A 25,483-nucleotide genomic window follows, 5' to 3' on the forward strand; every position below is an offset into this window, starting at 1 on the left:
TATTAATTTTATGTAAAACTGACCAAACCGTAAACTACATTGCTCAACTCCGCTGTCGGAAGAAGAATATTCTCAAACGTCAAACCCAAACCAAACAAAGAGATTAAAAATCAAAGTCTCAACTTCGTCTCTTTTTATTTATTTACTTTTTTCTTATAAATTAAAAATGGGAAAATCGATTCCAATCAAAGCAGGGCTAAGGGGAGCGTCAGCTGCAGCAGCTGGATTCATCAAATCCTCAAAACCGATCCGACCCGTTTCCTCCATGGACAGTCCCGGTAAAGATTCGTCCTCCGCCACCGCTACCGCTACCGCCTCCACCAGCGATAGTGACCGCCGCTTCGTCCCGCTTTCAACGGTGGTCTCTGATTGTGCGAAGCGGTGGTTCAAAGACACACTTGAGGAAGCTAAAGCTGGGAACATCACTATGCAGGTTGTATTGGGTCAGATGTATTACTCTGGCTATGGAGTCCCTAAAGATGCTAAAAAGGTTTCTTCTTTATCCCCTCTTTTCAATCTCATCATTCCAAAGTTTAGGTTTTTTTTACTTTGGTTGATTAGTAATCTGTAATTTGATTTGGAAGTTTCTTCCTTTTTGACAATTTTGGATTCAATTCTATGATTAGGGAAGACTTTGGATTACAAAAGCATCAAGAGTTCGTTCTTCAGTGTGGAAAGTGAAAGATAAACGACCAGGTCTTTCTTTTTTAATTACTTGTCAAATAAGTTTATCAATATATATTGATCCGTTTTGGTTTTGGATATACATCTTTGTTTATGTTCGTTTGTTCTGATTTCTCAGGGTATAACGCAAGTGATTCAGATTCAGAGTCTGATTAGTATAATCCTGATCGAAAGAGCTTGTTTTTTGTTCTGTTTTGTCTCAGTCTTGGATGTTCCAAGTTCCAGCAATGAACTCTATATATTATGTATCAGCGCAAATCATTTTGTAGCTCTATTTCTCAGATTTTTGTTTTCTTTTGTCACTTGGTAAAAGCCTTTGCTGATATTGTATGATTCTAGCAATGAAAAGAGGTTTTAGGTATTGTTTTGTCACTCTTAATTTTCCAAAGGAAACAATGTCATGTCAGAAGGGTTCTTCAAGTTGCACGGATAAAAAGTTCATAAGAAGCTCCATTTATGATTACATCCAGTTTAGTTCAGTAAGTAATTTGTACAACTTATAGTTTCTCTGTTGACTTAGACAAGGAAGGAGTTGGAACTGCAGGCCTTAGGCTGAGCCGTGGTTTCTTTGTTTGTTAGCACATACTTGGAACTCAAAGTCATAGTTTATTTGGCTTTCTGCATCCAAAAGTCCAGAACTTGACTGATACAAAAGATGAATAGTGAGATAGTAGAATTGTATAATGTTCCTTCTCAAACTCTCTACTTAGCATCAGACTGGTTGGTTTGTTTCTAAAACCAATTTAAACCATAATATAATTGTAACATGCTCACTTTACACACGAAACCATAAATATTCCCACAAGTTCTCTCGTTTCCTTTTTGTACACCAGTGTCTTAGTGGGAATATGTTATTTCCTCCACCAACAAATTCTCGTCCCTTTTGAACATCACCAGAATTAATTAGACTACCCTAGAATAAAAAGTAATTCTGAGTTGCTTGGATTCTGTTTTCATCATTCATTCTCCAAGCTGTGTGCGGCGCACAAATAAGGTTTTTGTTCTTAGTTTCTAGCGTTAGTTGATGAGTCACTAATTTATGTTTTTCATTCGTTTCTTTGAGAATTTTCCTACTAATTTACTCCTAGATTATCGTTTTTGTTTCCTAGATTGTTCATATTTATCGGAATTGTAAGGAATGACTTTGTTGTCACATTCTAACGATCATGCAAATGTTGTCTATATCCGCTAAAATAACAACAGATGTCATGTTTCATTCAGAATTTAATATACATTGAATACTGAATCGTTTGATCGGTGTTAAATCTGAGATTTTTTAGCAGAACATGGAGAATGAGACAGAATTGAGAGTTGTTCAACAGGAAGAACAACAACGTGAAGGAGAAGCAGAAGAAGAAGGACAGCCACAAAACCAACCAGCCTTACGACGCCGTTTTATGATTTATCTCTATGTTGGATATTTTCTTGCCAGATGGAGTGCCAGGTTTGTTTCTTGATAACATGTTTTACAATTCAAAAAGCTAAATAAAATGGTCGATTAGTTTCACTGCAAATCCTAACTGAAAGCAAATACTGAAGCAGAGTATTTGCTTTCAATTGGAGTGTTTAGTCTGATGTTGTTATCACTAACTATTGTTAAATATTATTATGGGTTGCTTACTTGATTTAAAATCTTGGATGAGTTGAGGGATGTTTTGTACATGAGTTTCTTGGTTTTTCTGATGCAGAACATGGGAATTCTCTGTTGCTTTGTATATGATCCACTTGTGGCCAAACTCTCTGCTTCTCGCAGCGATTTATGGGGCAATAGAATCTGGTTCTACTGCAATCTTTGGCCCCATTGTGGGGCAATGGGTCGAAGGAATGGACTACGTTAAAGTTCTAAGACTCTGGCTCCTGTTCCAGAACCTCTCCTACACCATTGCTGGTGGTGCAGTCATCAAGTTGTTGCTAGTTTCTGATCTCAAGTCTCAGAATCTCCCGGTGTTTGCAATCTTGGTTGTGTTAACGAATATTGCTGGCGCCGTTGGAGTGCTTTCGACTCTTGCTGGCACTATATTGATTGAACGAGACTGGTAAAATGTGTAGAGTGTTTATATATTTGCACACTTGAATGTAATCTTATAGTGAGTTTATTTTGGCTATTTTGGCAACCATCAGGGCTGTGGTTATGTCAGAAGGTCATCCACCAGCTGTATTGACAAGAATGAACTCTGTCATTAGAGGCATTGATTTGAGTTCCAAGCTACTGTCTCCAGTCATTACCGGTTTGATCATCAGTTTTGTCTCTCTTAAGGCGTCAGCGATTACTTTTGCAGCTTGGGCTACTATAACCGCTTGGGTTGAATATTGGCTGTTCATTTCTGTGTATAGTGGTGTTCCTTCGATAGCACAAAGTAATGAGAGACGGATCTTGCGTTCCCGGACAAAGCCAGTAGAAGCAACAGATGCACCTGTTGCTATATCTACTGTTCCGAGAACAGAGGAGGGTTCTCAAGGAACCACACCAAGTAGAACCGGAATCTTGAAGATTCTTGATAGAGTATCCAAGTCCTCTTTCGTTGGTGCGTGGAGAATATATTTCAATCAAGAAGTTGTACTCCCCGGTGTTTCTCTAGCTCTCTTGTTCTTCACCGTTCTCAGGTTCTCCTTCTCTTTCTCTTTATGTTTAAGAGTCATCAGACGAACATGCATTTCCTACCGATCAAGTTGTTGAATAAATCATATATGTACCACCTTGACACAGCTTTGGAACATTGATGACGGCTACATTACAGTGGGAAGGTATACCTACATATATCATCGGTATAGGCAGGGGAATAAGTGCAACGGTTGGACTAGCGGCTACATTCGTGTATCCTCTAATGCAATCCCGTCTCTCAACGCTGAGAACCGGCCTCTGGTCTTTCTGGTCTCAGGTACATTATATATAGCTAGTCTTTGTTAATTGTATTCTATATGAACCTAGTAGCACTTGACCATGTTATGGAACTTGAGTGATCAACAATACTATAGAAGAATCAATTATTTATAATGCATGAAAAAAACAAAAGAGTCACAAAGGTAGGGTTCTTGTTCCTGCAGTGGAGCTGCCTTTTGGTCTGTGTTGGCTCAATTTGGGTAAAAAAGGATAAGATAGCATCTTACATGCTAATGGCTGGAGTTGCTGCTTCAAGGCTTGGCTTATGGATGTTTGATCTTGCCGTCATCCAACAAATGCAGGTATGTTTACGTTTCTAAGAACCTTTGGTAATGTTATAGTATTGTGTACCTCTTAAAGACTAAAAAGGTAATGTTTTTGGTCATGTTTAGGATCTCGTTTCAGAATCCGATCGTTGTGTTGTTGGAGGTGTTCAGAACTCATTGCAATCGGCTCTTGACTTGATGGCATATCTATTGGGTATCATTGTATCCAATCCAAAGGTAAATAAAAATTACACTTTACATTTTAAGGATCTATATTACATATAGTTGATGATTAATGTATATGGACTGTGATTTCAGGATTTCTGGATATTGACGTTGATCTCATTCTCCACGGTTACGTTAGCAGGAATGCTCTATACAGTTCATCTCTACCGCATTAGAAACCACATTTTTCACTTTGAGAAGATTCCTTTGTTGAACAAATGTTTTAAGTTACTCCCTTCTCGTGGAAAACATAGTCAAAACAAACAACAAATGTTTTAGTATTGTAGAGCGCCACCATTTCTCAAACATGGATGACTACTACCAAAAATGATCCCAATGGCTAAATAATTGCTTAAAATAGGTCAAAAACATAGTCAAAACAAACAACAAAAAAGAATAGGTCAATGACAATATTTTTGTGATGTTTAAGGACAAATCATCACTCGGTTTTTGTATGGAACTCACCCTTATGTATTTACTATAATAGCAATGAAAATTTTCCATTTTATCTTTTGAGAATAAAATTATATATTAAAAGGCAATATTGAAAATAACATTCATAATCAGTAGTAAAAACAGTTGGGGAAAAAAACAAAGACAGATATTTTTGTGGCTACTTAATAAAGTATTCTCTTATTAAAAATAAAAAAATTAAGAAGATTGATGAAGTCTCTTCTTGGCATTCTCAGCTTCATCGGTTGCGTCAACTTGCATCTTTGTCTCCGTTAGATAAGCCTCCGTAGCTTCCTTCTCGTTCTTCGCCGTCAACTTCTTCGTCTTCCAAACCCCACAAATATACAGTATCATGACGTTAATCAATTAAGCAATTTCATGAGTCACCAAATACGTCATGTGATCATTGAGTGAGTTAAGACCCTAACCAAAAATCAAAACGAGGTCGTCTTGTTGTATACGTACCTGACCGACCAAAAAGGCCTTGACATAGCTAAACCCTTCTTGGCACGTGACTACCATGGATAAACAGTTCGTCTTCACCCGATCCGTTAGGGACTTCGACGACCGTTGTGATGACTCGGCTTCTTGCATCGCTGCTGTTTCGATATAAGGGATTTGAAACTTGAAAGCAAGGCTACAAATATATCTCACTTTCTTGAGCCAAAGATGAATTTTTAACTATAAATGATTCTGGAAACAACTCTTGCCACGTCTGTTTACGTGTCAGCTGTAGAGATAACTAACGTGTAATAAAGTAAGAGGCTTTTTGGGATAAAGAATATTGTCATCGGATCAAATAGATTTGCAACTTGCAAGTAATCGACACAAAATTCATGACGTGTAGTCTAATCCCATGTGAAGAAACCATACCACACCACATATATCGTGCAACAAGAAACAAACTGATCACTTTATTTACCTAAGCGATTGACGATTTACGCTACGCTTGAGAACACTACCAATTTCTTGATCGGAAGGTCTATAAATGTGATCAAGGGTTACTGGAGTGAAGCTCTTTTGACCCGTTACAATATTATAATTTTAAGTTTTACTAGTTTTGACCCGTTAAAAGAATATATAGTTTAAAATCATAGTAATTAAAACTAGTATATCAGAAATACTTGTTTTGACCCGTTAAAAAATAAAAAAAATCAAAAAAATATACTCCAATCAAGAAATATACTAGTTTTTACCCGTTAAAAAAATCATAGTAGAATTAATATTATTATTAGAAAAAAAAAATTATATTATTATTAGAAAGCTCTTAAATTTATATTCTTTAAATTCATCTGAAAAAAAAAATCTGAGCTCAATTAAGAACTTTTTGTCTAATCATAGAATTTAAAGCCTTGTAATAAATGTAAGATTGAAACCTAAATAGCCGCACATGGGTTTAATATCAACTTTTTTGATTAGGAGAGGTTTTGCTATTCACAAACTCACTCCAGATCTTTACTTAAATGATGTGCTTTATTTAGAGAAAGGTAGAGAAACCTTTCATTAGTACTACTGCTACCTTACACCTACTTAAAGACGAAAACAAATACTGTAGTTTGAAATCATTGTAAAAAATAGTTATCAAAAAAGCTAAATTTATATAATAAGGGTTATTGGTTCTATGATTTTAATGGATTTAGAAATCCAAAGTGTTATTCAATTATTGATTTTAAAAATATTTATCAAAATTATGTGTTATTGGTTCTATGATTTACAAATACTTGTTAAAATCCCATGTTATTGATTTGTTTTTAGATTTCAAAATCCATGTTATGTTTTAAATAGATTTGAAAGTGTAAAATATAAGGATTCAAATCTAAAAATAAAACATGTTATTTCAAAATTCATGTGTTTTAATTTTTACAATTTACAATTCCATATGGATCTGAGAATAACTCTCCAATACCAACCCCTTAAAATTAATAATCTGAGCTCAATTAAGAACTTGTGTCTAATCATAGAATTTAAGCCTTGTAAATAAATGGGTTTAATATCGACTTTAATTAGGAGAGGTTTTGCTATTCTATTCACAAACTCACTCCAAAACTTCACTTGATGAGCTTTAAAGAAAGATTGAAACCTTTCATAGTACTACTACTTACTACCCTTACCTACTTCAAAATAAAGAGTCAAAAAAGTTTCCAATATTCCCAATTGCTTACAAAAATACCGAAATGAAAAAACAAAACTACACGTGGCAGGTAGAGGCATCCTAAGATGATGAAAGCAAAAGCATGAAGCCGCCTCTAAAAAAAACTTGTTCAACGTATTTGAGAGTCAAGGCCACAAGGTCTGACCATCTCCTTCACTTTCTTCTTCTCCTTCTTCTAATCATATTTTCAACGGTCAAACTTTTTATCACCTTCTCAGAAACTTACACTTTTTTATTTTATCTGTGACCCCCAAAATCATAAAATTAAAAATGAAAATTAAAAAGAAAATTCACCAATCAGACCGTGCAATATGTTTTATATATTCAGACATAACGAACAAAAATACATAAACATTACAATCACTTCTCCTCCTTTCTTTTTTTCTTCGTCGCCCTCTTCTCCAAGCTCTCTCTCTCTTCCCCCTAACACCTTTCTATATAAATTATCTGGTTTTGGTCTTTCATATAACAAACTTTTCAACTTCGTATGGCTGCTTCTTCTCTTCTTACAATGGACAATAGCAGAACCAGACAGACCATGAATGGTTCTGCTAGTTGGTCACAACAAAACGGAAGAACATCTTTGGAAGATCTTGAGATCCCAAAGTTCAGATCTTTTGCTCCTTCTTCCATCTCAATCTCTCCTTCTCTTGTCTCTCCTTCCACTTGTTTCAGTCCCTCTGTTTTCCTCGATTCCCCTGCTTTTGTCTCCTCCTCTGCTAACGTAAGCCTCTCTCTCTGTTTTCTTTTTCTTCAATTTCTTTTGAAACGAATCGAACTAGTATTGTTTCTTTGATTTAAACTCATCTGTCTATTGATATAATCGGAAGTAATATAAAGTCTTGAGTCAACGGTTTCAAAGAGATAGAGAGAGAGACTCTCAGAGTCAACTCTAGATTGTTTTGTCTCTTTTCTTGATTTCTTAACAAAATCCTAAATTTTTATTGGATTCTTGGGATGGTTTTGCAGGTTCTTGCTTCTCCAACCACAGGAGCTTTGATCACAAACGACAGTAACCAAACAGTTATAAACGAGGCAGAGAGGAAGAACAACAACAACATTAACTTCTTCGATTTCTCATTCCATACACAATCATCAGGAGTTACTGCTCCAAAGACAACAACAACAACTACTACAACAACGAACAGTTCTATCTTTCAATCTCAAGTATGTTCCTTAACAGACTCAGATCCTCTAATCCCTTTTTTTTTTCTTTTTCTTTTTTTTTGTGTATAATAAAACTGAACTCTGTTTTTGTGTTTCAGGAACAACAGAGGAAGAACCAGTCAGATCAATGGAGCCAAACAGAGACTCGTCAAAACAATCAAGCTGTGTCTTACAACGGAAGAGAGCAAAGGAAAGGAGAAGATGGTTACAACTGGAGAAAGTACGGACAGAAACAGGTTAAAGGAAGTGAGAATCCTCGGAGTTACTACAAGTGTACTTTCCAAAACTGTCCAACGAAGAAAAAAGTGGAGAGATCTTTGGAAGGTCAGATTACAGAGATTGTCTATAAAGGAAGCCATAATCATCCTAAACCTCAATCCACTAGGAGATCTTCTTCGTCTTCTTCCACTTTTCATTCAGCTGTGTACAATGCCAGTTTAGATCATCATCGTCAAGCTTCTTCTGATCAACCTAATTCCAATAATAATAGCTTCCATCACTCTGATTCCTTTCCTATGCAACAAGATGATAACACCACTTCTGATTCTGTGGGAGATGATGAGTTTGAACAAGGCTCGTCTATTGTCAGCAGAGATGAAGAAGATTGTGGAAGTGAACCTGAAGCAAAGAGATGGTACGTTTCATTCTCACTCACTCCTTTAAACAAATCTTGAACTATGAGAAAGTTCTAACTTGTTTGTGTGTTTTCAGGAAAGGAGAAAATGAAACAAATGGTGGGAATGGTGGTGTAAGCAAGACAGTGAGAGAGCCGAGAATTGTAGTGCAGACAACAAGTGATATTGACATTCTTGACGATGGTTACAGATGGAGAAAGTACGGTCAGAAGGTTGTTAAAGGAAACCCAAATCCAAGGTAAATAATAACATAAACATTTGAGCTTGCTTCCTCAATAAATCACAAAACCAAGCTTCTTAAAGAATCTGACCTTTCTGTTTTCTTTTTCACTTGATGAATCTAACAGAAGCTACTACAAGTGCACAACCGTCGGTTGTCCAGTGAGAAAACATGTTGAGAGAGCATCACATGATACAAGAGCGGTAATCACAACCTACGAAGGGAAACATAACCATGATGTACCTGCAGCTCGTGGTAGCGGTTACGCCACAAACAGACCATCACAAGATGCTTCTTCAGTCCCAATTAGACCAGCTGCTATTGCTGGTCACTCCAACTACACTACTTCTCAAGCACCATATACACTTCAGATGCTGCACAACAACAACAACAACACTAATGTCGGGCCTTTCGGTTACGCTATGAACAACAACAACAACCTTCAACAAAACTTTGTTGGTGATGGGTTCTCTAGAGCAAAGGAAGAACCAAACGAGGAGTCCTCGTTTTTCGATTCGTTTATGCCCTGAAGAAGAAAAAAGGAATCTGTTTGTTCCTTTTGTACATTTCTTGCCACCAAAGGATTTTTACTTCTTACTAGTGATCCTGCAGGATAGTAAGACAGACTACTAAAGTCTATAGTCCATAGAGAAATTTTTTCATTTGTTTTTTTTTTTTCACACGCCTGTAATATGTTTAATGTTTTGTACCATAGAAACAAAAAAAAAACTGAATAAAACCAATCAATTTTTACATTTTTTTCCACTTTGCATAATGTATCAAAGAACACACACTGACACACACAGAGTCACATACTCAAATTAGCATCAGCTATATGAACACATAAAAGAATGAGATTTACACGTATTGCAAAGACGATCACAATACTGTAGAAAAGGAATCAGATAAAAGAATGAGTGGAGAGTTTGTAACCGGAGAAGAGAGCAGAGAGAGCTAAAGAGATGAATGCAAAGATAGCCATGCTGATAGCTGCAGCAGCAGAATCAGAAAAAATGTTATCTTGTCCTTCTCTGAATCTGTTGGTCAATGGGATTGCAGACGACGCAGCTGATATGAGCAAATACGCTACAATCTGCAGAATTTTGCATCAAAGATCATAACTTTACAACAAATACACAAGTCTCGAAAATTTGCTAAAGCGCTTCTACATTACCTGGTCGCAGGAGAAATCGACCAACAAAGAAGTCCGGCGATCGAAAAATTCCTTCTTTGAGAAATGTGAAAATGTTTGCCACACAGTGTATAATGTTGAAATAATCGAGATCGCCAATACATATCTGAAGAGATAAGAAATCTCAAAACTTTATAGACAAAAACCCAATATTGTACCAAAATGTTTGTTACCTGTACTCTTCGTACTCATCGAAGTTTCGACCGTAGCCATGTTTATTAGAGACCGTAATTATGAAAGCGAGAAGAGAGAACAAAAGGCAAAATCCTCTCATGATCGGAGATGCTTTCTTGATCAAATCCTCTCTTTTCCATCTCTGAGTGATCGTCGAAAACGTCGACGTTCCAGACGCCGGCGTCGTCTTCTCCGGCGCTTCCACGTCGGTGGCTTCAACAGGTTTCTGGTTATCCGGATTCGTCATCCTATTAGATCTCAGGAATTTTTTTTGGTCAGAATCAGTTTTTGCTTTAATTGCGAAGATTGGGGAAAGAGGAATAACAAACTTGGAAGAAAAGTAAAACTCAGTTGTTGTAAAAAACACGACATATGTGTTATTTAAGGTTTCGAGTTTTGTAATGTGAAGAAAACGCGTGGTGGCGGGAGTGATTAAAATGGTAATTAACTAATTAATGTGATTAACCAGATGTTAAATTCGACGCTTGCTATGAGGCGCACGGCGCGTAACAAAGCTGTGTGAATTTTAATCGTGGCTAGCATTTGTTTGCCTTTATAGCCAGCGAAGCCTTATCATTGGCGGACTGAACAAAAAAATAAAAAACTTATTTGAGTTTAGTTAACATTCTTATACGACCATTGTACATATTGTTATTATATTATAATTCGTATAGGATTTGTGATGTTTTGATTCCGTATCTTTCGTGGTAACTGCTAAGGAAGGATATGGAATACTTCTTCAAAAGCTTAATTAAGAGAATCTATTTAGGAAACCTTTGGAATTAAAGTTTGGTTTGGATGTTTTGTGGATACAGTTGGTTTTTCTTTTTTTTTTTTTTTTTTTTTTTTTTTTTTTTTCTCATTGGAGGATTGTGTTTTCAGTATAAACATGTGAGAAAGGATTGTTAATCTTTGTTGTCTTAGGTACACCTCAAGAACCAAGAAACATGTGCTATTCAAATATTATTGTCGGCCATTTCTGTTAAAATATATAGAAGTAAAAACATGTGCTACTAATACTACAAACATGATATAGGAAATAGATTGTTATCGAGCACAAACCAAAACTTTGTAAATAATGTGTCTAGATCAGAGTGTATGATGTGTTCATCAGAAACACCAAATAATTGAGGGATCGGAGATCCAATTCTCATTCTAACTGGAACATTGTTAAAGACCAAGGCAAAAAACCTTAAATAGGCATTGAATTAAAACGGGGGTGATTGATCAAGAAAAGTTTTTTTAAAGAAAAAAGGCATAAAGTAGTTTACTAGAGAAATTGCAACGGAGTCTTGTGTTAAAAAAAACAATACATTACTATATAATTGACATTGTAAACATGATAAGTGACAATGTGAACATTTCCATCTTCCAGCTTTTGACTAATTCTTCGGTAAGATTTTTCAAAACAAACCATTACTAGATTTTGCTTAAATTTTCAGCAACATTTGACTTTAAATAGGGATAGATTGTTCAGTTGTAATACAACACTTTTTGAATATATATAATGAATGAAGCTAAGTGTTTGGTTATTCTGAGAACGATTTTTCATTTAGTTACATCTAAATTTTTCGATATACTAATGTGCAATTTCCGTAGATATCCATATGTTAACTTTGGCCCGTCAAATGGTTAAATGTATTTTCTTTATACCAACTAGGTTTTGAACCCACACGTAGCGTAGATTTATTTGATATATTTTGATAAAAATTATATATAATTGATGACGGTAATAAAATATTATCTTATATAAAACTTTAAATTACTATTAAGGAAAATATTAAATTTCAGATACACAATTTTTAAAAATTGAAAAATCAGTTGTGTTTTAAAATCATGAATTTAACTCGACGTCCAGGCGAAGCGGATCAAACTGGTGACCTCACATATCTTAAACCATTTCTTTGACCACCAAAAAACGGAACAATTTTATAATCATGAATTTATCTCGTTTTTCATATTTAATTGATCGCTATCACCTATGTTTTCGTGTTTTTATTTCATATTTTATTATTTTTCATATTCTTTCTTGTCATTTTAACTATCAGATTTTATGGTAATTGTCATCATTACTTTTACCATCTTGTTATTCGTTATACTCTTCTTCTTGTTCTTCCTCGTCAACTTCTTCACATTCTTCCACTGAAGAACCTTTTTTTTAGACTACCACACAACTTGTTAACCCATCCAACTCCAAGACCAAAATCATTTCTTTTCTCATAAAAATTGTGCAATTCATGAAGACCAGCATAGTCAACACATGCACCCAATTATTGATAATTTCATCCATATACTTATTCGGTTTTAGATCCACACGGTTTGAAACTTCTCAACCAAAATCATTACTTGCAGAGAAAGTAATATGAACACATAGATAGTTAAAACAATATTTATGCTTATTTCTATAAACTCAAATAACATCAAATCAAGATCTTGCCACGTCAATCCTTATTTCTTAGACTTGAAAATAAAAATTTTACTGCAAAAGTATCAAATCATCTGTAAAGTCATACACAAAAACATGTTTTACAACTCATAAGATATATAAAGCACAAACGGAGATAGATAAGATATTTTCAAGATATTAAAATTTTGATATATAACATTTAGTAATTCTTAAACTTTTAAATTTTTAATAGAGATTAAATTTTTAAAATATTTCAAACTTTAGATGTAGTTTAAATATTTGTAACATTTTATTTTTTTAGAGTTAAATAGTAATGACACTTTAACTTTTTATAGAGTTTAAATAGTTATAATTTTTTAACATTTTTTTGGAGGTATTTATAATATTTATAAATATTCTATAATATATATTTAAACCTTTATATATTTTAATTTGCTAAAATAAATCAAATAAAACATTTAAATTTGGAAACCTGATAAATAAGCATAAATCAAGCAAACCTGATAAATTTATAGTTTAAAACATATTAGTTTTATTTATAATGGTTCTCAGCCATTGTCTAAAATTTTCTAGCCGATGTGGGATGTTGTAAATATTTATTTTATTTCTATAGATTTTATTTTTTTGTTTCTAAAAAATCTTAATATATAGATTACTACTATATTTTCAAAAATGTTATTAGTGAAATATCTAATTCTTATTGATTTTTTAAAAATCCTATATGGACACCTTTAGGAGTTTATAGCTTCAACTTTTTATTAGAATAGATATAATATCTTAAAATGTCTATGGAGGTTAAGTAATTGTAATGTTTTAAAATATTCTATGAAGTTTAAATATTTTTAATATTTGAACCTTTTAAAATTTTCAAGTTCAATATTTATAATATTTTAAACTTTTAAAATTTATAAATTATAATTTTTTAAAAACCTTTTAAATGTTAAGAAATTTTTAAAATTTAAAAATTATAGTATTGTGAAACCTTTTAAAAGCTAAGACTTTTAGAAGTTTCAATATTTATAATATTTTAAACTTTGAAAAGGTTCGAAATATAATATTTGAACCTTTTAAAAAGTTTCCATATTTATAATATTTTAAACTGTTAAAATTTAAAAATTATAATATTTAAAAACTTTTTAAAAGCTAAGAACTTTTAAAAGTTTCAATATTTATAATATTTAAAATTTTAAATATTATAATACATTTTTTGAAACTTTTTAAAGTTTTAATTTGATCAGATAAAAAACTAGATCAAACCGAATAAAACTTTTAAACTTGGGCGCTCGATAAATCAAGCTTTCCTGCTCATTCGATGTTGGAAGCATATTAATCTTATTTATAATGGTTCTGAACCATTGTCTAAAAAAATTCTAGCCGATGTGGGATATTGTACATAGTTTTTTTATTTCCATAAATTTAAAATTTTCCTTTTTCTAAAAAATTCTGTAAATTTAAAAAATGTTAATGAATGTCATGTCAAATCCTAATTGGTCTTTTAAAAAATATCTTAATATAGAAAATTTTGTAAATTTTAAAAATGTTAATTAGTGACATGTCGAATTCCGTTTGGATGTTTAAAATCCTAAGCGGACAGACTTAGGAGCTTATATCTTCTACTTTTTATTAGTATAGATGTCCCTAGTATAGTGAAAATACTTTAGTCTCTATATCGAACATTCCTTTATAGAAACACAAAGATTCGTATTTGAAAGAAGAAGAGAAGTAACAAAGAATTGCTCTCTTTATTATAATCTTAGGAAAATAGCTCAAAACCTAAGACTCTCTCTATCTCTCAATCTCTCAAAAACTCTATATGTTCTGCAACAATATTGCATCCATATTTATAACACCAAAAACCTTACTAGTCCTAATCCTATTTGGAATTATATGTTTAGATAACTCCTAAACAATCTCAAGTCCTTATCTCTTAAGAAATTTTATTCTAAATAGGTTTAGGATAACTCAAGCTCTCTTCAAGCTTAATCCAACATGCTCCTCTTTAAGCTTGAACTCCAATGTTGCCAAATCCTTGACTCCCATAAACTCTCTCATTTCCTTAAACTTAGTTCTTCCCAAAGCCTTTATGAGTATGTCCGCCTTCTGTTCATTTCCTGCAACATGTTCAACTTCTACTTGTTCGTTTTCTACACACTCTCTTATAAAATGATAGCGTCGATGAATGTGTTTAATGCGTCCGTGAAAGACTGGATTTCTTGTTAACGCAATAGTTGACTCATTATCAATATGAATGATAACCTTTTCAAGTGAACTTCCAGTAATCTCAGCCAATAAATCTTGCAACCAGATTGCTTGTTTTGCAGCTTCGGTCCCTGCCATAAACTCTGTCTCACACGACGACAAAGCCACAACATCTTGTTACCTTGAACACCATGTGATTGGACTTTTCCCAAAGTAAAAGATGTGTCCATTGGTGCTCCTCCCATCAACAGGATCAGCATTATAACTGCTGTCACTGTAACCGATTAGCTTAGGTACCCTTGATCTTTCATAAGACAGACCCCAACCAACCGTTCCTCTTAAGTACCTTAGACACTGTTTTAAAGCTGCACCATGTGATTCTCGCGGGTTCTGCATAAATCTGCTTAAAATTCCAACACAAAACGAGAGATCAGGTCTAGTATGAAGTAAATATCTGAGACATCCAACTCTCTTTCGATACATTGTAGGATCAATCTCCTACTCTTTCTCTGCCTTTGATAGTGTCAACTCTGTTTCCATTGGCATGTGGACAAAGTTGCAGTTTTGTAAACCAGCTTCCTCCAAGATCTTTAACGCATAGCTTGTTTGATCAAGCGTTATTCCTCCTTGATGTTGTTCTACCCAAATTCCGAGGTAATACGACAACTTACCGAGATCGCTCATTTCGAACATAGACGACATCTCCTCCTTAAACCTTTTAATGAGCCCTAGTCTTGTTCCTGTGACAAACAAGTCGTCAACATATACTCCCACAATCAAGAGGTCATGACCCGAATTCTTCCTATAAACAGAAGGTTCCTTTGAGCATTTAACGAAGCCAAATTCTAAGAGTATTTGATTCAGTTTGTTGTTCCATGCCCTTGGTGCCTACCTTAATCCGTATAGCGCCTTGTTGAGCTTATAGACCTTTCTTTCTTCACCACTCTTGACAAACCCTTCTGGTTGACAAACATATACAATTTCCTTGAGTTCACCATGGAGGAAAGCTGTTTTGACGTCAAGATGGTGTATCTCCCACCCGTAAGATGCAGCAAGATTAACAAGAAGTCTGATTGTTTCGATCCTTGCAACCGGAACAAACACTTCTTCAAAATCAACACCATACTTTTGGACATAACCCTTAGCAACTAGTCGAGCCTTATACTTGTTGATGCTCCCATCTGAATTCCTTTTGATCTTAAAACCCATTTAAGTCCAATTGGCTTCATTCCTATAGGTAAATCCACAAGATCCCAAGTTCTATGCTTTTCTATGGATCCAATCTCTTCCTCACAAGCTCGCCTCCAATCTACAGACTCACTAGCTTCTTCATAAGATCTCGGTTCATTGTTCAGGCAAATCAACGCCAATCCTCCTTCTTCCATTGCAATTTGATAGCAGACATAATCTTCTAGATACTTTGGTTTGCTATGATGTCTCTTACCTGCAACTTCAGGTATCACTGCAGAAGGTTCTTCTATGTGTCCAGTCTCACTATCCGATGCTTCACCAGACTGATCATCTCTATCGGTTTGCATACTAGAAGAGTTACTTCTACTCAAAGGATTTGTAAGCGACATGTTTATTGAATTCTCTTCTCGAGATTGACCACTTATACCATCGATTATGAACTCAAAGCTCTCATCTTCACCGTCGCTACCCTTGTTGTTACTCCAGTTCCAAACTTTTGTTTCGTCAAAAATGACATCACGACTAACAACAATTTTCCTTGTTTCTGCATCAAGCAATCGGTAAGCTTTGGAACCGGGTTCGGTACCAAGATGAACAAGAACCCGAGTTCTATCATCCAGTTTCTTCAAATGAGCTTTCTCTGTCTTGGCATATGCAATGCATCCAAAAATTCTAACATGTCCAACAGCTGGTTTTCTTCCTCTGTAGCATTCATATGGAGTTTGATCCTTAAATGATCTTGTAACCACTCTGTTTAACAGATAAGTAGTGTCTTATAGACTCTTCCCATAAGTAATTTGGCATCTTCATGTGCTTTAGAATGCTTCTAGCCATCTCCATCAGTGTTCTGTTGCGTCGTTCCACCACTCCATTCTGCTGTGGTGTATAAGGAGCTGTTAAGTGCTGAGAAATTCCAGATTCTTCACAAAAAGAGTTAAACTCTAAGGATACAAATTCTCCTCCTCTGTCAGTTCTAAACGTCTGTATCTTCTCTCCTATTTCCTTCTCAACCATCATCTTGAATCTCTTAAATTTCTGTAATGCATCGCTTTTCTCCTTGAGTAGAGTTGTCCACATGTATCGAGAATAATCGTCAATAAGAACAAAGATGTATCTATTTCCAGCATTTGTAGATGGTGTTATGGGGCCACAAAGGTCTCCGTGAATAAGCTCCAGCCTCTTTGTTGCTCGGAAGTTTGTTGAGCTTGGAAACGCCTGTGTAGATTGTTTTCCAAGCAGACATGAGCCGCAAATCTCCTTTTCAATAGATTTCTTTGGACCTCCCATCACATGCTCATTGAGAAACATACTTGACATCGTGACATGATTAACATGTCCCACTCTAGCATGCCATTTACATGATTCACTTGCATCAGTGAGATTTAGACAAACTTTATTTGTTAATCCCATGTTTACCTTGTATAACCGATTCTTGGATCTCTCTGTTTTGACTAGCAAATTTCCTTCTTGATCACACATTGTAAGATGTTCCCCTTTTAATCTTACTTCACAACCAGCCTCTGTAGCATGTCCTAGACTTATGATATTGGTTCTTAAATCAGGAATAAAGTATACCTCTGACATTACTCTTGGCTTCCCATATGATTCAATAAAAGCAATTGTCCCTTTTCCTTTGATATCAATCGTTGAGTCATCTCCAAATCTTACTTTTCCTGTAACCGATCTGTCAAGCGTATCAAAATACCTCTGATCTCCAGTCATATGGTTACTAGCACCATTGTCGAGGTACCACACACTACTCCCAGCTATGTTCGCTTCAAACTTACTTGGTATGCAACGTTCTTCGTTCAAATAAACGACCTCATGCATCATAAGATGATCAGCTTCTTCTGTGTCTTTGGTTTCACTCTCCTTTGTTTCTGATAGACCAAGTTTAAGCAGTCTATCCGGACATTGAGAAGCAAAGTGACCTACTTTGTCACATCGAAAACAGGTAATCTGCGACGGATCTCTCCAACTGTTACGGCCACGACCCCGTCCTCTGAAACCTCTTCCACCACGTCCTTTTCCTCTATAGTCTCCGCTGTAATCACGGTTTTGTGGCTCAGTATGAGTATACATAAGTTTGCTTTGCTCTTCTTTGGTATCTTCTTCTTCAGAGATACGTTCTTCATAAGCCTTTAGCCTACCAACAACATCTTCGAAGCTTACAATATTAAGGTCCAATACTTGTTCAAGGGAAGCAACCATCTGTATAAACTTCTTTCTTGGAAGACTCTTCAAAAACTTCTTGACAAGTTTTGATTCTTCTATAGTGTCTCTGAGGGATGCAGTCTTTGAAGAGATCTCAGAAAGTTTTCCAGCAAAGTCGTCAATCTTCTCTGTTTCCTTCATCTTGAGCCTGTCGAATTCGGCCATCAAGGTTTGTAAACGAGCCTCTTTGACCCTCTCAGCTCCTACATGTCGAGTTTGGATTGGGTCCCAAACCTTCTTTGCTACACTCAAGCCTCCTACCTGTAAAATAAGCGCCTCTGGTATAGATTGCAGAATCAAGGCTATGGCCAGGTTATTTTTATCTCCATCGACTGACTCAGCTTCAATTACCTCCCAGACCTTGTTGACTTTAAGTACATAACTCATCTTTATCGCCCAGACAGTGTAGTTAGTTGAGTTGAGCATGGGACACGAGATTGAAGACGATGTTCCTCCTTCTTTTGGTTTATCTCCTGTGACCGCAATTTGTTTATTATCCGAACTTTCGTCTCCCGTCATCTTTTCTTCTCACAGATTTCTGATCGTTTTGCTTGCTCTGATACCAAATATAGAAACACAAAGATTCGTATTTGAAAGAAGAAGAGAAGTAACAAAGAATTGCTCTCTTTATTATAATCTTAGGAAAATAGCTCAAAACCTAAGACTCTCTCTATCTCTCAATCTCTCAATCTCTCTTAAACTCTATATGTTCTCCAACACAATTGCATCCATATTTATAACACCAAAAACCTTACTAGTCCTAATCCTATTTGGAATTATATGTTTAGATAACTTCTAAACAATCTCAAGTCTTTATCTCTTAAGAAACTTTATTCTAAATAGGTTTAGGATAACTCAAGCTCTCTTCAAGCTTAATCCAACATCGTTAACATGTGAGTTTTTAGGATGTGAGGTTTCTAAATTATACCCATCTTATATTTGTATTCGAAGAGGGTCTCTAGGAGCAGGTCCTTCAACATCAAGTTGTAGATATAAAATGTAAAAATATTTATTTCTTATTTTGAACTAGGCTCGGAGAAATAATATATATAACAACAATTAGACATGATCGAGTGATCTTGATGGATGAAGAAGACGTCAATGTCGTCAGAGAAGACTCGGAATGGCTTTTGGAACTTTAGAGTTCACAACCTCAAAAAGAATAATAAAAAAAAAAAAAAAAAAGAACTTTAGAGTTCATCGTGATGGCAAAATTACCAACACTTGCATTGACCACCACTGAGCTTCTGCTTGGCGGTAGCGTCACGTCGAGTTACGGTAGGGTCAAGTGTTTGAACTTTGACGTGTGTTTGAGATTTATTGAAAGAGCCCAACTGTTTTTTTTTTTTTTTTCTAAAGAACATTTTAATTTTGATTGTTTTAAATAGTACAATTGTTTTCTTATCTCATGTAAGATGAGGTCTCTCGTTTGTGTGATGGAAAATAAATTAATTTAATCTATATCATATTATATATCCGATTATTTTTTGTTTATATCATATAAACCAAATTTAAAATGGCTGAGAAAAATGCTTTTTTTTTAAATTAAAAAAGAATGGGGATAATCTAAAATGAAAAAATGGGTAGTCTTTCACCTAAAATTTGACAATTTCCCATGTGTATCTATCTAGCTAATTAATCATTTCATTTCGTACCTATGTTTAGACTTTAGAGTAACTTTTTTTACTGGTGTTGTAAATGCTCCATTAATTTATTGTGTTAGTTAAAAGTAAAAACTAATCAATAAAAAGTAAAGAAAGTAAAAAAATCAACCTTATATATATAAAAAAGGAAAAAGATAAATGAAGCAATACCCAATTAAAAATGGGAAAATCTCATGTCAATTGATTTATAAAATCTATATATCTTCATAATTTTGTTATTAACATAGAAAAATCATAAAAATGTCTTTTAATTAATCTATCAACTCAACAAATGTAAATTAGTACTGTAAAAGAAGATAATAATAAAATAAAAATAAAAATAAAAATAAAATATTAAGAGTGTTTGGATAAACCTAAAACGAAGGGGGGCGCATGAAAGGCACCACCGACTAATAGAAGAATACAATTAAAGACCCAGGCCCGATTTCACCATCCGGATTAGCCCTGAGACAGAGCCGGATATCCGGTAAAATTGAGTGTATCCGGCTCTGATCCGTATCTGGTCGGATTTGTAGTTTTGATATCTGTATCTGGATCCGTCTACTCGGATATCCGGTTTTTGGAGATCCGTTTAAAACCAGAATATCCGGCGGATATCTGGATCCGAGAAAAAAAAATTTCTTTATCTTTTTCATTCTTCAGAGCAAAAGCATCGTTAGACAGTTCTTCATGACTTACGTTTTCGTCATTTGCATCGCCAAAATTGGTCATGGGAAGATGGAGAAGTGGTTGTTAATGGCGAAAAAGGAGAAAAAGAAGAAAAAAAATACAGATCAGCGAGGTGAGGGTGAAAGCGTGAAACCCTAATATCTAAAAAAACATTAATATATCAATTGGACTCTTATTTTATTTCTTCAGTTTCTAGTTTTTTAGTATGTGGACTTTACTAACAGACCCAACATAATATACATAAGTATAGAAACCCAACATTTATACATTTATATGTCTATATATACGGATCCGGATATCTGGTTATAAAATTTTATACTATCCGAATCCGTCTGGAGACATAATTTTACTATCCGAATCCGGATCCACCTACCCGAATATCCGGTTTTTCGGAGCAGATAGGAGCGGATCCTGGATCGGATACCGGATCTTGGATAATAGGTATGAGGGCTAACTCGGGTTCTCTTTTCTTCTTCTTCTTCTTCTTTCTCATTTTCTCTCATCACCATCATCGTCTTCGTCATCTAATATCAATCTTTCGTTTTCTTCTCTGCCAAGAATCGAAACGATACCCGGAAATTGGATCCGAATCTTGAATCTGCTGCAACTCGCCTCTTTAATTTCCTTTTTCACGGTAAGTTTCTTCCTTTGTCTCTCTCTCTCTCTCCCTCTCTCTATTGCCCACTCTCATCATCTATCACATTGCACCATGACTTAATTCGAGCTCGTTTCCGAACTGGGTTTTCTTGGTTTTGGTCATTACTTATATAAATCGAATCGATTCTTTCAATTTGTGAACGTGGGGCGGTCTTCAATTTGATTTCAAATTTTGTCGCTTTTGCATTTTAGGTTTGAATTCTCCTGAAGCCCTAATTTTTGCCCAAGTTTTTTTTGCTGGAGCTGGGGAGCAAAGTATACTTTCGATGGTATACAACAACAACCTGGCAGGAAGATTAGGGTTAGGGTTTTCTGTTCTCAGCACATCCCGTGGGTTGAATCATTTCTGAAAAAAAGTTTAGGGTTTTTGGTTTGGTTACGGTCTGATAAGGAAGAAGAGAAAAAGGGTTGGTTTGAGAGGATAATGTGTATATTGTGTGTGATTCAAAAGTGGTCTCGCCGGGTTGCAACGATGCTGCCTTGGTTGGTCTTACCTTTGATTGGACTATGGGCTCTCTCTCAGCTTCTTCCACCTGCTTTTCGTTTCGAAATCACTTCTCCAAGGCTAGCTTGTGTATTTGTCCTTTTGGTTACTTTGTTCTGGTACGAGGTTTTGATGCCTCAGTTGTCTACTTGGCGGGTCCGCAGAAATGCACGTCTTAGGGAGAGAAAGAGATTGGAAGCTATGGAACTGCAGAAGCTTAAGAAAACTGCTACTCGTCGCTGTCGTAACTGCTCAACGCCTTACCGTGACCAAAACCCTGGTGGTGGGCGATTTATGTGCTCTTATTGTGGGCATATATCTAAGAGACCTGTTTTAGACATGCCTGTGCCTCCAGGGTTAGGACTTTCTGGTTCTGGAATTTTGAAGGATCTTGTAGGAAGAGGTGGTAAGATGTTGAATGAGAAGGGATGTAATGAGAATGGTTGGATGCACGGGCAAGAATGGCCAGATAACAGCACATGGACTAGCGAGTCTGCCCATTGGCGGAATAATAGTGGTAGTACCTTTGGTGACGATGAGAATTGTTTGGTGGAAAAATCATATCCTAGTGGCGTTGTTTTTGCTTGCAGACTGCTTACTTCTTTTTTCATGAGCATTAGGTGGCTTTGGAGAAAGATTTTTAGCTTTACCTCTTCAGTTGATGATTCGTCAACTGATGCTGACCAGAGACGATTGCTGGCTAGGCAGGGTGAGAATGGGAACAGCTTTCATGAGAGTAGGGTTGAGAAAGCACGCAGAAAGGCTGAGGAGAAAAGACAAGCTAGGCTAGAAAAGGAGCATTTGGAGGAAGAAGAGAGAAAACAACGAGAGGAAGTCGCAAGACTAGTGGAGGAACGGAGAAAGTTAAGAGATGAGAAGACTGAAGCCGAGAAATGCAGCAAAGCATCATCTGCTTCCAAGGAAAAAGATACCAAAAGGGAGGCTGAGAAAAAGCGTCAGGAGAGAAAGAAAGAAAGAGATAAGGCCTCTAGTAAGAGCAATTCCGATGCCGAAGAGCTTGATAAGAGAATAGGAAAAGATACTGACCATAAGCGTGAGCTTGAGAAAAATGACCATTTCCGGAGCCCGAACATGGAAAAGAGACATGGGCATGGTGTAGATAATAATGCTACTAGTAACAGTAACATGACAGGTGCTGGCGGTAGGTACTTTGATCGTGTGAAGGGTACGTTCTTCTCGTCTTCTAAGGCTTTTACAGATAACCGGTTCTTTGGAAGAGGTGTCAATATGTCAGCTACAACTGCAAAAGAGAATAAGCCAACCATTGGCTCTGCAGACCATTCTCATGCACCTGCTCAGATTAGGCATATTAATCCTCCTGAATTTGTTGCTGGAAAATCTGGTTCAAATGGAGGGGAAAGGAATACTAATCGCCATGTAAGTGTTCTTGCCAAATTTCTTATGCCATTGCAATCTGAATGATGAAAAACTAGTAATAGTTAAACTAATCTTTTTTGTGTATATTGAGTTGATAAGATTGCTCTGTTGAAGTAGGTTCAACTTTAGATTTTGTTCTAGTTTTCGTCAACTTGTTTTATAAAGGACACTTAAAATTATTATGATGTTCCTCTCAGGTTATTTCTGAGCCGCAACCAAGTGGAGAACCTAAAAAATCATGGCAGCAACTATTTGCCCGTACGCCATCTGTGCCTGCTTCCTCCAATGTTAGTGTTATAAGTCGACCTAGTACGAAGCCCAAAGATGTTCAGAGTTCACAGGTTCCTAATCAAGATCATTCTATACGAACCTTTGACAATCCAATCAGTTTTGGGCTCCCATCACCATTCACTATACCTACTACATACTCCAGCGGATCGACTATCAGTAGCTTAGGTTTCTCATCTTCAAGAGATAATTGTCACCCTCAGCCTGGGGAAAATGCTCGTACTTTTATGCCTGAAGAAGAGCGTTTTGAAGATCCGTGTTATGTTCCGGATCCAATATCTCTTCTGGGACCTGTTTCAGAATCTCTTGATCTAAGGGCCGAGTTTAAAACTGGTGTAGGACTAGAAAAATCCCACTTGTTGAAGAATGCACCTTTTTGTGAGGTCAATAAGCCATCTCCGATTGAATCTCCCTTGTCAAGATTACGAGTTGCAGATGAAAAACAAGTTAACGATGGAAGTTGGCAAATGTGGAAGACCACCTTTGGCCAAGACCTCCTTCTACCTTCAGAGAATAGTAGATCTAATGAGGAAAATGCTGTGCATCATGTGCCTCATAATAGGACATCATCGTTATTTGCAAAAGATGACCCTATTCACAGTGCATATTCACACAGGAAGGACTACTTTGAAAATGATCAGAGAAGTGGTGCGTTCAGTCCCATTGCTGGTCCAAGCAACCATGATCCCTGGTCACAGAAAATGTTCCTCCCAGCATCATCTGGCACAGAGAGTCTTTTGTCGCATAGTCGACCAGAAGAAGCCAGCCCGAATAATGTTGCATACATGAGTCCAACTGGGATGGCTCCAGACAACCCATTTGAACTCCCCTCTCCGAATCACTGGCTCAAGTAAGACTAGTTTGTTCTGAACCTCTAGTTTCTGTCTTTGCTCAATACATTTGTGGACATGGCTGATGTAATAATAATGTGTCCCAAGGAGACTAGGTTGAAGTAACAGAGTAACTATTTTTCCTAGGCTGTAGAGTAGCTTCTGCCTGCAATATGATTTAGAGTAGCTCTTTTTGGCATTCTGAATTACATTAGTTATAAGATTAGGTTTGTTTAGAACTTTGAACAGTAGCAATGAAGAGGACTGTGTAATGATTTTTGTGTGTTTGTTAATAATGTGCAGGAAAGTGAAGAAGACTGGGGATGGGACTGGGAGGCAATTTGTGGAGGGTCAATTCCTAAACCAAGATGTACAGTCGTTTTGGTAGTCACAAATTCAAGAAAGTTAAAAGAAAAAAGAAAAAAAAAAAACAAACATTGAAAATCATTTTGGGACACAACTTTCGCAGATATACCTCGTCTGTCTCTCTGTCCTCTGGTTTTCTTTAACCTAAGATTTTGAGTTTTTACTTAAAAAAGATGGTTAGCTTCGATTAGACTTACATACACTTAACACGTAATTACCGAAAGCTACTATTGCTTTATAACATCCCTCTCTCTCATTTACTCTTCGACTCATTTTGAGGCATACATATGTGAGGGGGAAAAAAAAAATGTTTAAGCCATTCTATGAAAGAAAGATAATACTGCATATATTTTTGACAAGATTAATTTTCGTAGGGCCTTTTTCAACCATATGCTGGTAGCCTTTTTAATTTACGAAAATTTTAATTAATTATGTTCTTTTAACTTTTGTATTAGTAAATTTTGGTTTAGAAAAAAATAATTTTGATATTTAAGGTTTTGGCACACCAGTTAATGTTATTTTATCTATTTGGCACACCAATTAAGAAAATACAAAACAGTTATTTAACTTTTTTCACATATAAATATTATTAAATAAACTGAATTCAACCAATAAAAAAATATAACGTAAAAAATAAAATTGGTAAAAAAAAATTTATGACATTTATTTTTTGCATAAAATTGAATATGACTTAATTTGAAACAATTCTTTTTTCTTAAAATTTATTTATATTTAAACGGAATGAGTATATGGATTGAATCGATTAGACAATTCATATTTCTTCTTGATAAGATATGTAAAGCTGACATGATATAACTAAAATTTTAAAAATTAGCTTTAGTAACATTTACATATACATAATCTTTGTAAATTCAAAGTTGGCATTGAGTATTGTTGTAAAGAATGATTTTGATTTATAGATTTGGTTTATTATAGGATTGATAGTGGATGTGGGTAAAAATTGATCAAGAACAATAGCCACACATAAGACAATAATAATCACGAAACTTAAATCGTGGACAAAAAAAGTGCAAATGATAGCATAATTTATGGTTTAAATTATGATT

General features: G+C 35.4%; 6 protein-coding genes across 9 annotated transcripts; 4 read left to right on the plus strand and 2 right to left on the minus strand.

Moving 5' to 3' along the window:
- Positions 1-37: 37 nt before the first annotated feature.
- Positions 38-1,045, plus strand: LOC104782284 (uncharacterized). 2 transcript variants are annotated; one of them, XM_010507165.3, is made up of 3 exons: positions 38-490; positions 627-696; positions 803-1,045. In XM_010507165.3, the coding sequence occupies exons 1-3, from the start codon at positions 167-169 to the stop codon at positions 838-840; spliced, it is 432 nt and encodes a 143-aa protein (XP_010505467.1). In that variant the 5' UTR covers positions 38-166; the 3' UTR covers positions 841-1,045. The 2 variants fall into 2 exon arrangements, with proteins under 2 accessions (XP_010505467.1, XP_019100507.1); XM_019244962.2 differs by having other exon boundaries at positions 70-490; positions 632-696.
- A 379-nt stretch (positions 1,046-1,424) lies between these two features.
- LOC104782286 (solute carrier family 40 member 1-like) lies at positions 1,425-4,362 on the plus strand. Of its 2 annotated transcripts, none has more exons than XM_010507168.3 (8): positions 1,425-1,678; positions 1,965-2,128; positions 2,373-2,720; positions 2,806-3,288; positions 3,392-3,563; positions 3,730-3,867; positions 3,958-4,068; positions 4,150-4,362. In XM_010507168.3, exons 2-8 carry the CDS (start codon positions 1,971-1,973, stop codon positions 4,333-4,335), a joined length of 1,596 nt encoding a protein of 531 aa, XP_010505470.1. In that variant the 5' UTR covers positions 1,425-1,678; positions 1,965-1,970; the 3' UTR covers positions 4,336-4,362. The 2 variants fall into 2 exon arrangements, with proteins under 2 accessions (XP_010505470.1, XP_010505471.1); XM_010507169.3 differs by having other exon boundaries at positions 1,430-1,678; positions 1,968-2,128.
- Positions 4,363-4,559: 197 nt separating this feature from the next.
- On the minus strand, positions 4,560-5,174 carry LOC104782285 (uncharacterized). Its single transcript, XM_010507166.3, has 2 exons — positions 4,975-5,174; positions 4,560-4,833 (listed from the first exon to the last, which is right to left on the minus strand). Exons 1-2 carry the CDS (start codon positions 5,101-5,103, stop codon positions 4,708-4,710), a joined length of 255 nt encoding a protein of 84 aa, XP_010505468.1. The 5' UTR covers positions 5,104-5,174; the 3' UTR covers positions 4,560-4,707.
- A 1,753-nt stretch (positions 5,175-6,927) lies between these two features.
- LOC104784256 (putative WRKY transcription factor 33) lies at positions 6,928-9,440 on the plus strand. The gene is made up of 5 exons (XM_010509309.2): positions 6,928-7,385; positions 7,631-7,828; positions 7,927-8,462; positions 8,540-8,701; positions 8,811-9,440. The coding sequence occupies exons 1-5, from the start codon at positions 7,149-7,151 to the stop codon at positions 9,211-9,213; spliced, it is 1,536 nt and encodes a 511-aa protein (XP_010507611.2). The 5' UTR covers positions 6,928-7,148; the 3' UTR covers positions 9,214-9,440.
- Positions 8,998-10,694, minus strand: LOC104782288 (CASP-like protein 4B1). 2 transcript variants are annotated; one of them, XM_010507174.3, is made up of 3 exons: positions 10,049-10,694; positions 9,858-9,981; positions 8,998-9,776 (listed from the first exon to the last, which is right to left on the minus strand). In XM_010507174.3, exons 1-3 carry the CDS (start codon positions 10,294-10,296, stop codon positions 9,585-9,587), a joined length of 564 nt encoding a protein of 187 aa, XP_010505476.1. In that variant the 5' UTR covers positions 10,297-10,694; the 3' UTR covers positions 8,998-9,584. The 2 variants fall into 2 exon arrangements, with proteins under 2 accessions (XP_010505476.1, XP_087367087.1); XM_087510961.1 differs by having other exon boundaries at positions 8,998-9,769; positions 10,049-10,420.
- A 10,124-nt stretch (positions 10,695-20,818) lies between these two features.
- On the plus strand, positions 20,819-24,659 carry LOC147946278 (uncharacterized). Its single transcript, XM_087511697.1, has 4 exons — positions 20,819-21,027; positions 21,243-22,932; positions 23,130-24,070; positions 24,354-24,659. The coding sequence occupies exons 2-4, from the start codon at positions 21,475-21,477 to the stop codon at positions 24,436-24,438; spliced, it is 2,484 nt and encodes an 827-aa protein (XP_087367823.1). The 5' UTR covers positions 20,819-21,027; positions 21,243-21,474; the 3' UTR covers positions 24,439-24,659.
- Positions 24,660-25,483: the final 824 nt, after the last annotated feature.

Source organism: Camelina sativa, chromosome 4, assembly GCF_030686135.1.
Source record: "Camelina sativa cultivar CO46 ecotype springtype chromosome 4, ASM3068613v1".
In the NCBI taxonomy this organism is placed as follows: domain Eukaryota; kingdom Viridiplantae; phylum Streptophyta; class Magnoliopsida; order Brassicales; family Brassicaceae; genus Camelina; species Camelina sativa.